At 41.0% G+C, this 10,857-nt stretch overlaps 1 protein-coding gene across 2 annotated transcripts; it reads left to right on the forward strand.

Moving 5' to 3' along the window:
* The first annotated feature begins 941 nt into the window (after window positions 1-941).
* Window positions 942-5,818, forward strand: LOC117746627 (ras-related protein Rab-6B-like). Of its 2 annotated transcripts, XM_034555889.1 has the most exons (8): window positions 942-1,011; window positions 2,988-3,046; window positions 3,396-3,449; window positions 3,919-4,024; window positions 4,171-4,282; window positions 4,429-4,522; window positions 5,043-5,109; window positions 5,754-5,818. In XM_034555889.1, exons 1-8 carry the CDS (start codon window positions 942-944, stop codon window positions 5,816-5,818), a joined length of 627 nt encoding a protein of 208 aa, XP_034411780.1. The 2 variants fall into 2 exon arrangements, with proteins under 2 accessions (XP_034411780.1, XP_034411781.1); XM_034555890.1 differs by lacking the exons at window positions 3,919-4,024; window positions 4,171-4,282; window positions 4,429-4,522.
* The last annotated feature ends 5,039 nt before the right edge of the window (window positions 5,819-10,857 follow it).

A 10,857-nucleotide genomic window follows, 5' to 3' on the forward strand; every position in this document is an offset into this window, starting at 1 on the left:
TGAAGTTTGACCCATAAAAGTCTGTATTTCTCTGCCTCTCCTGCATCAGTTTTGACCATTCTTGTTTTGACCTGCCTCCCCTATCGCCCCAAAATGAATGGATGTCTGGTATTAAATAGCTAGAATGCCCCTTAACATCCTTACTCAGTTTGTGGTGCTGTATTGTTTAGGATTGTAAAGAAAGTTATAGTGGACTCACTTTTAAAACTGATTTAATTCTTCTGACTATCACAATGTGGAGTGAGCATGTGCAGTGGTGGAATTATTCAGATTATTTAAGTAGCAATACTACAATATAAAAAATACTCTTATACAGGAGTTAATATTATATTTTTAATTATTGTAGATCAACTGATCGATTAAACAACCAATCCTTTCAGCTCTAATTTTAAATACTTTATATAGTGTTGGGCATTGTCATCTAGCCTAACAATGCATCGCATCTTATAAAAGGATGAAATGTTTCATCAGAATATTGAATATTTCTAATCTGTAAAGTCACTATAGCTGTCAATTAAATATTACTAAATTATTAATGAATTGTATTCATTAGTGTAGTGTAGTGGAGTGGAGTAAAATGTATATATGTATCAAAGCTATTGGGTAACTAGCATAAGGTAGCATTAGCACTGTTTGACTTTATTTGGTCTGCTTTCACTGTAACCAACCAAACATGTATTCACATGAATGCATTATGTTTTATCATCTTCTGTCTATACATAAAAAAAACACAATCGTTTCGTTTCCTATAGAAAGGTGACGGATTGAAATAGGTGAGGTCGCGCATGCGCACGGGCTCCTTAAATTGACAGGAGGAAGCCGAGCTGCATTCCCATTATTCTGTGAGGAGAGGAGGATCCCCCTGCGCACCCACAACCGTAGGAGACGCCGAGCGATAAGAACATATCAAATAATCCAAGTTGAGCTCTTTATCTGCCACCATGTCAGCTGGAGGAGATTTGGGGAACCCCCTGAGGAAATTTAAACTCGTATTTCTGGGAGAGCAGAGCGGTAAGTCAAATCTTGGGGAGGTTCGATGTTATCCTCCCCTTATGCTAAACATGCGTATACGTAGAAGGCCATGTATGTAATCCTGGTTGATTTTGAAAGTTTTTCGCTGGATCTCGAAGATGTGGCGGATTGACTTTGGGTAATTTGACGCCCATGCACCCTTCTGGCACAATCTGCGACTGTAGAATATCTTATTAACCGAAGAAGAAGAAGAAGAAAAAAACACCGCATGCATAATAATCGCACTCTTGGATTAAATATAACCGTCACGATCACTTCAAAAGAACTGCTAATTGCACTGAATGTCCTCGAGGATGGCCGAGGTGTCGCAAATGGCCACACTTCGCATCAGAGCAGGCGATATGTATTCGGATGTTATGATGTGCTGCAGTGACCGACACAATATGCTCAGCCTGTTTTCAGATAACCGCTTTATTATTTCTACAACATGAACAATCCTTTATTCCATCACATGGCATGTGTGGGATATGTTCCCTCCACCTCTCGTGTTCGTATTTATCTATTTAGAGAAGATCATAAACAGTCCCCCATGTGTCAGTTCGGGACACACCCTAGGCTGGCGATGTCTGTAGCATCTCTAAACCTCGCAGTCTCCGGTTCGGGGCCATACATAACCACATTATAACGGGCTTAACAGCAGCCACGACATTATGCCATTTGTTCAATAAGCCATCTATTTAGGGTGGGAATGACTGTGTATGATTTGATGTGATGGCACAAATTCGGGAGGTGCTGATCGATACTGGTTTAGCGCTGCCTGAATACGTGTTCAGACATCCAGAGTGGCAGCAGAGGAGCACATATTCTATAAAATACAGCAACAGAATACACATAATTACACCTGACAGCTTGACTGCTGTTTGTGTCTCGCATTGTGTTGTTCGAGTGTGTGTGAGAGAGAGAGAGCTGCATGTGAGGAGGCTGTGTGTCGACTACAAGCCTCCTTGTGTGCGTGTGTGTGTGTGTGGCCTGCACTGCAATGTTACTGTCCATGGTGCTGAATCGAGGCCTGGTGTGGCCACTGCCCATCGCTGGCTTCAAAACTACTGCTGTCTGCATAGAGAGACTCTGCATTAGAGCCCGGGGCCTGCTGGAAAAGTACAGTCCTCACTTATGTATAGATGTGACGTAAAATTGTGTTAGAGACGGTGGGTGGGATGTAAATAAGAATCTAGCTCACAAGGCTCACCGTGATCCTCCTGAGGAGTCCCCATCCAGCTTGTGCATGCTGCTAAATATATGTTGGTTGGATCTGTCTGATTAAGGAGAGCCATGTTCTTTTTTAGTGATCAGTCATTATTTTTTCACAGAACTTTTTTCTCTTTAGTGTTCTTCAATATAATGTGTTCACCACAATAAAAGAAATAATAGAGACTAAAAGCAAATATAACTAAAATAATTACTATATTGATCAGTTGGTCAACAGAAAACAAATCTACTACTATTTTTTATTTTTAGTATATATATATATATATATATATATATATATATATAGTTTTTATATTTATAAGGACAAGTACATATATAGCATAGATGAATGCCACATACCACATCATTTATCCTTTTTTATATCTTAAAAATCATATTTAACATGTCAGATCTTTCCCTTCAAAACAGAAAATGTACAACAAAGTGTATTTTCTTGCCTTGGAAGAAAGAAAATTAATTATATTAAAAGAAAGTTCCTTTTTGTTCATACTTTAACAATGTTGTGAGGACAGTTGCATGCTGAATTATCAGACAGATTCTAAGGTAAATGAGATGGTTTTTGTTTCAATGAAATGGTTTGTTTGATAGTGATGGTTACAGTGGATGTGGTTTGGATGGCACATGCATTCATTTGTCACACCAAGGAACACAATGGACTTCCATTTTTATCTAATAATATTTAATAATTATTCTTGTTTCTTTACTAACACCTATTCTAAAAAAACAATCTCTGTTCTCTCTTCTAGTGGGGAAAACATCTCTCATCACTAGATTCATGTATGACAGTTTCGACAACACGTATCAGGTGAGAATCGGACCAGATCCAGAACAAAAAACATCAGAAAACATATACATTTATATAGAATAATGCAATGCATGAAATGATGACTGGCATGTCCAATAACTGTACTGGAGAAGTGATGGTGGGGTAGTTCTCCTTGTATAAACTCTATTTCTATATTTCTTGGCGAAATGTATTAACAATGTTAGGTTTGATTTGATTAATTTAATTATTTTTTCAGTCTGATTCAATTTTGGTGCTTATTTGCTGTTTAAAAAAAAAAAAAGGAACAACAGATGGAGCAGAGGACATTTAGCTTTTAAAGTCTGGGTAATACTGACGACCCCCTTCCTTTGTTCTTTCTCCACTGCAGGCTACCATTGGAATAGACTTCCTATCGAAGACAATGTACCTGGAAGACCGAACAGTAGGAAGCCTTGATTCTCATTTAAAATTCATATGTATTTCCACGTGTAAAGAGGAATTAATTTATTCGTATTTGGTCTTGTTTTAGCCAGTCAACATCCAAAGTAAGAAATATCACAATTCCCCCTCTGGTTTCACTAATCTTTGATTTGATTTGCTTAATTACATCTCCCTTCACAGACTAACACGATTATCCTAAGGTTATTTATGCTGGTAAGAGCTTTGGCTTTTCTAGCCCTAAAAAGCCATGGATCATCTTCTTCAGCTAGTATTAATATCATTTATTTGTCAGCATATTATGCTCTGGCAGCCTGCTCACGAGCTGATACTGGCTTATCCCACCCTTTGGATGTGTACTTATGAGGCCGTACATCTGTATAGTCTGTGTGCAGTATGATGCATGGAAAATGATGAAGCAGCTGCTGAAGGTGTGTGTGTGTATGTGTGTGTGTTTGTGTGTGTAAATACAGGTAAGGCTGCAGCTGTGGGATACTGCTGGACAGGAGCGTTTCAGGAGTCTCATCCCCAGCTACATTCGAGACTCTACAGTAGCTGTGGTCGTCTATGACATTACAAGTGAGAGAGTGCTAATTTACCTGTGAGCATGTATGCCCTGAATGTTGCATCTGTCTGACACAGTAAATACGCTGTATTTAGGGCACTTTGACACAGCTAACACAAACAAACAACTCCATTTAAAATAAGACTCTGGTTCTCCACAGATGTGAACTCATTCCAGCAGACCTGCAAATGGATTGATGATGTCAGGACAGAGAGAGGAAGTGATGTCATCATCATGCTAGTCGGCAACAAAACGGATCTGGAAGAGAAGAGGTGAGCTACAGTTAATGTAGTCTTTTAATATCTTTAAGATGTTTTAGTTAGCCGGGCAGAAAGAGTGTTGTTCGAAGCAACATTTCAGCAATAAATAAATGATCCTCCGACATTGTGATGCTGTGCCTTGCCTGATTTTCTTGCAGGCAAATTATGATTGAGGAAGGAGAGCAGAGAGCCAAAGAGCTGAACGTCATGTTCATCGAGACCAGTGCCAAGACAGGCTGCAATGTCAAACAGGTGATCCCTGCCGTTTTCACCATATTTCACAGCATTTCGGGCGTCAGTTGCTCACTGCTTTTCTGCCATTCCTGTGTGTTTGTGATCTAGTAACCAATGTGAATATTTAAAATATTCTATGTGGAAATATGTGGAAAAAGTAGTAACACTATCACTGGGGTTGGATAGTGTGCACATCCAACCCCAGTGTACAGGACAAAAGTAGCAAACGAAGGAAAAAGAGGTCTGAAGGCTGAACATTGCAATCTCCACAAAACAGTGCTGGGATGTAACTTAGTACTTAATTAGGAGATACAATTAGTTAGTATATACATATAAAACCCAAAATGTATCCACAAAGGGGCTGAAGTCCATATACAACCAATATGATTTACATTGTTTTGCACATTTTCAACCGCCCTACTCTTGCCTCTCTTGCATGCTCTCCCCCAATTATTATTATTTAAAAGAAATCTTTTCTGATCCCTGACTCTCCCTCCTATCCTCTCATCTCCACCCTCCTCCTTTCCTCTCCTCCTAGCTGTTTCGTCGTGTTGCAGCAGCCCTACCTGGAATGGAAAGCTTGGACGACGCAAATCCCGAAGGCAGTATCCTTTGCAGGCACTGTGACTCACTGTGCCGAGAGTCACGCAATAGAATACACAGTTTATTTTTAATCTCATAGTGGTTGTTGGCACTAGTACAAACAGACCGCCCAGCCGACTGTCTACTGAAGCATCGGTCATCAAACCTATTTTGCTTCGTAGAGAGGAAAGGCACCGAGCCATGAGGGTACAGCACCACATAGTGGGTGTCTGGGAAGTGACACTGAGGATGTGTGATGGAGGCTGAATGACTGATTGAAATGAGAAATACATATCAATACATGGGCATTAGTTTATGGAAATATATTAAATTAAACTTCTATATTATATTCCTCAACCTTTTTTAAAATTGAAGCATTTGAGTTTAGATTACAGCAGAAAAATACAGTGTAACTAACATATGGGGTATTAATAAAATACTTACAGCAGACAAATATATACCAGCAAAGAGGTTAAGGAAAAATAGGTTAACATTGTGTTTAAGAGGGACCAGAAGTCAATTACACTCAACAATAAGTTGACAAGTATTTCATTGATGACCTGTACGTACAACCTATTCACCCATTTAACTGTGACATGTCAGTGTTATAGTATTTCATTTTCTTCTCCTCAATCACCTGACCTTTTCTTAACTGGACAATTCCCAGTGATTGACATCAAGCTGGACAAACCAGTAGAGCCTACCGTCCCCGAGGCCGGGTGCTCATGTTAATGCAGAGCTGAAATCGGACAGCTCCCTTCACACCATAGGCTTGTTGTGTTGCTTACTACTGGCTAGCTTCCAGTTGACTTCTCTAATTGGATATAGGATGCGGGCCTTGTATCTGATTGGACAAATCAAATGTATTCTTTCATTCTTGTTCAGTTGTAAAATATTGTATACTTTGTCAATATGTAAGTGACTGGAGGAGAAAAAGCGGGGAAAAAAACAACCAAATGTTGAAATGAAAACGAGCAAAAAAAAAAACTGTTCTGGAAGAATGAAAAAGGAGAAAAACGGGACAACCAACGGAATTCTTTTCGCTGTTATGTTTTGTATTTTTTATATATAAAAAGGGAAAGCACCAAAAATGATGCCTAAACATAGAAGGAAGAAATAGTGGAGGGTTCGGACATTTTTCTAGATGGCCGAACACATCTGAATGTCTGCAGCACGCATGCACGTTGATCTGATCTTTGACCTTTGACCTGCCCTTCAGGGTCTCCGCTCTCTGGAAGGAGGTTGACTATCTTAGAATGTTTTATAGCATCTCTCTATAGCATCTCATGACAAAATGTATCTCATTTGATATTCCCACAAGAGTCAACTTTCAGTAGGTTCACCTAACAGTAGCTGTGAAAATGTGGCACTCTATCTCTCTATGGGTTTAACTTTTTTAGAACAAACTGTACTGTGGTTAAAAAAAAAAAGTAATAAAACACAACTTACTATCACAACTCCCGCTCCCTCCAACCACTCCTCTACCTTTCCCTTTTCCCTCAGACCCTCTCTCCTTCCCAGTCCCTCCCTCCCTTCATCCCGGTAATACACATATAACGATCCACTGTAATGCACTGCACTGTATATAATAATGTAATATGTATGTTGTGAACGTCCTTCTGTAGAAGTGGTCCTTGTTCACCAGTATGAATAATGTAATAATGTTAAATGATTAATAAATTACAGATTAAAGGGCTTCACTCTCCTAAACATCAACATTTACATGTTAGCAAAATGGTCTATTCTATTTAATCTTTAATTTTTGTTAAGTCACGACTGTATTGGTTCATATTGTTGATAAATGTTAAATAAGCTACCTCAACACATAATTCCATAGGGTGTATGTTTGAACCATTTTCAAACCTATAATTTGAATAACTTTGAGTAGACGTAATAATGCACAACAAGAGGCAAAACCAGTACTCCATCCATCCATCCATTTTCAATACCGCTTATCCTCATTAGGGTCGCGGGGGCGCTGGAGCCTATCCCAGCTGACATAGGGCGAAGGCAGGGGACACCCTGGACAGGCCGCCAGTCCATCGAGGGCACATGTAGGGACATACAACCATTCACTCTCACATTCACACCTATGGGCAATTTAGAGATCAATTAACCTGCAGCATGTCTTTGGACTGTGGGAGGAAGCCGGAGAGCCCGGAGAGAACCCACGCTGCCACGGGGAGAACATGCAAACTCCACACAGAAGGACCGCTCCGACCGGGAATCGAACTGTGAGGCGACAGTGCTAGCCACTACACCACCGTGCAGCCCCAAAACCAGTACTATATAATTAATATAATTCAAATTGCATGACATGAAAAAAAACATTGTTTTCTGCAGTCATTTAATCAACATCCTACACTTTAAGGTCAGTGACTGGATATAATATATGTGCAGCTTATATGTAAAGTGTTCCACGCCCGGCAGCAGCCGCTCTTCTTCCAGGCGAGAGCAGAGCATTGCCAACACAGACACCACGCTGTTGGAGGGAAGGACGGCACGGGTACAACCAGAACCAGCATTCATTTGGGCTGACTGCCAGATCCTGCTGAAATAAAACGAGAGGGTCTCTAAAGGTAATGTGGTGCTCAGAAACACTACCATTTCCGTCCACAAGGACCACCAAAATCAACACAAAATGGAAGTTTCTTGTAGTAGCTTCCGAGAGCAGAACACTGTATGAACACTGTATGAAGTCCATCATCATCGAACTTCCATTCTAACCAGGCAGGTTCACACCCCACCATGCTGTGAACCTGCTGGTTGATTAAAACAAGATTCCCTGAATCCAATCATGATTCAAAGCAGTGAGTGACTCCTTTAGTTCTCCTTCTGCCCCAATGAAGCTGGTACCAAAGTCTGGTCTTAGGTGCACCACTTCTCCTCTCCTGCTCATAAAACGCTGCGAAGCATCTATTCATGCGTCGGTTTCCAGCAAACCTGCTACCTCCAGATGGACGGCCCTGCACGCCATACAGGTACATATAACACTGTATCGCTTACAGGTGGACCTTCCCCTCTTTACTTCGATTGGCCCATAGTAATCTACTGCTGTGTTGGTGAATACTGGTAGATCAGGAAGAATCCGCTTTCTTTTGTTCCGCTGCATTGTAGCGTCTACAAGAGCTGCATTCAGCAATGGTGTTTTTGCCTGTAATATTCAGCCACTGCATTAGAAGCATAACTGCCTGGATCCAGACAGGCATACGTTTTGATAATGTGATTTATTTTTGCAGATTTCACCTTTCCAGGGAGAGTCGATACAACGCAACAGTCCTTACCGGCTCCTTGTATGTGCACATGCTTTCAGTGAAGTTGGTTGGTAATTAGATGGTTGTTCCAGAGCCTTTTGATATGAAGCGTGGTGCGATGAGTTTTACCACAGACTTTGCAAGACAAGCGCCTTTTGCAATCCCGGCTCATGTGACCAACACATAAGCACGCAAAGCGAACTCCTTGTTCCCCCTTCCTTTTGCTTCCTTCCTTTTGCTTCCTTCCTTTGAACTGTTGACACTCCTCCAATGAGTGGTTATGAGCACAGCCAAGGCATCCAGCTTTCTCAGCCTTCCCTGGACCCGATGGTGGTTCCCTAGCTCTCTTAGGCCACTCCATAGAGGTTACTGTGGTGGCGACAATATTTCCCCTCACTCTGTTGCTAAGCTGGGATTTAAACCGCAGCTGTAATTTTATACAGATCCAAATGAGGTAAACAATCTCCTCTTCTTGCCTTTTCCTCCACTCTTTCTTCAAAGGCATTGATAAGATAAGATAAGATAAGATAAGATAAGATAAGATAATCCTTTATTAGTCCCTCAGTGGGGAAATTACAGGATTACAGCAGCATTGCTCACAGTAATAAGTAAAACAAGTAGTATAATAACAGAATTAAGATAAAAGAGTAAAAAACAAGAAGAATATTATATATACAGACGGAGTAGAAATAGAATAAAGTGGATAAAGTGTATAAAAAAAATTAAAAAATAAAATTAAAAATTAAAAAAGTACTTAAACGTATTAGTATTGCACAACTGGGTAACTGGGCTAAAGTGCTGTTCAGTGCGAAGTCCAAAGTGTTCAAGTGTTTGTGGCCTACTGGGAGCTCAGCTTGTTGTGTAGCCTGACAGCAGCGGGGAGAAAGGACCTGCGGTACCTCTCCCCCAGACACCGGGGATGAATCAGCCGGTGGCTGAAGGAGCTGTGCAGCGCTGCCAGAGTACCCTGCATGGGGTGGGAGGTGTTGTCCATCAGGGACGATAGCTTGGTAGTAAGTCTGTACTGGAGAGGGTATCTCATGGTGGCGGACATGATGAATGCTGCTGGTGCACCAGAGCAGCTGTTATTGAATATTGCCTGTGCATAATGGTAAGTATATGTCTCCAGGCGGATTTACACTGATGTAATGGTGAGTAGAATGCCTTTCTTCATCCTTTAATTGAGCAGTTGTTAATTGGTCCTCAAAATGACGCGTTCCCAATATATTGTTTTCCTGCTGTTGTTCATTGGGGCTGCATTGCTGTTGTGAAGTAGTTTTAAACCATTGTTCAGTTTCCTTTTGACAGTGGTTTATCAGGCGGTAATGGCCATTTTGTCAAGTCATTTTGTTTCTTATAGATTTGCCTTCCGGCTTGTATAATTTTGCCATAGAGTTTAAGCCGCTGACAGATTCCTTATTTCTTTTTTTCTCGTTCAAAATAGGAAGCCATGTCGTCTGAGGGTCCGAGGAATTTGTCCGATCAGAGGCCTGTAATACGGCCAACGGAGCAGTGTTAGCAGATAGTTCGCTTCCAAATCAAGCTGCTCTCGTTTCCTCCTCAGCTGTCGCTCCTGCTCCTCCAAAGCACGTCTTCCCTTTAAAGCTGCTCCTCCTCTTCCATCTGTGCCGAGGACGTGGTACTTGATTTACCACTTTTATTACTCCTTTGACTTGAGTGTTTACTACCAACATCACTGTCATTTGGATTAATACCATCCTCAACATTACCATTTTTATACAAATGATCTTCATTGGATGAAACCCACATTTTGACATCAGCAATACACTCGTTTTTTTTGCTTTTAACCATGTTTCATGTTTTTCCGTTTCGTCACATGGTAGTAGACCGAACAGAGATTTGTGCATGCATTTTGCTATTTACAACCCCATATTTGGTTCTTACGATGTGTATCCATCCATTATTTATCGTTAACCACTTATCCTGTTCCAGCTGACATTGGGCAAAGGCAGGGTACACCTGATAGAGAGAGACAACCATTCCCTCTCAAATTCACACCTACCAGCAATTTAGAGTCAAGCTACTCTATTTGCGTGCTGGATATTTTATTAATATTTAGTTTGTATTGGTCTTTTTTTAGAGTGTACTCTATTCAGTGAGAGCAACAAAGGCAAATTGGCTGAGGGTGTGACAATCAACCAAGCAACCATATAATCAGTCTGTCAATCAGGTAATTGCTTACAGTGTTCATTTCCTCCTTCCTTTTGCACAGCATTAATTATTGCACTCATCCTGAGTTCCCTGCGGTGAGACAGTGTCTGAAACCCTGATAGCTAAGGGGAAGTAGTGGTGGAAAGAACCTTTTAAAAAGGAAACTGTGACTGTGAGGTGTTCAGGTCGTTTACACTCAGCCCTCCTAATGTAAGAGCACAGGTATTCCCCTCGAGGCACAGCCCGTCATTCGATCCCCCTGAGGATCATCAGGCGGACAGACAGTTAGTGCTTTTAGTAGACACATGAACTCCACAGAGACAAGAGGTCGAGGGCGGCTTTGGT

This window comes from Cyclopterus lumpus, chromosome 17, assembly GCF_009769545.1.
Source record: "Cyclopterus lumpus isolate fCycLum1 chromosome 17, fCycLum1.pri, whole genome shotgun sequence".
NCBI lineage: Eukaryota > Metazoa > Chordata > Actinopteri > Perciformes > Cyclopteridae > Cyclopterus > Cyclopterus lumpus.

Excerpts from the sequence above, each read along its gene's own strand:
- LOC117746627 (XM_034555889.1), top strand. The coding sequence starts at position 942 with ATGTCAGCTGGAGGAGATTTGGGGAACCCCCTGAGGAAATTTAAACTC. Across the intron at positions 3,047-3,395 it reads GTTTCGACAACACGTATCAG|GCTACCATTGGAATAGACTT; the intron begins GTGAGAATCGGA and ends TCTCCACTGCAG. Across the intron at positions 4,025-4,170 it reads GGTCGTCTATGACATTACAA|ATGTGAACTCATTCCAGCAG; the intron begins GTGAGAGAGTGC and ends GGTTCTCCACAG.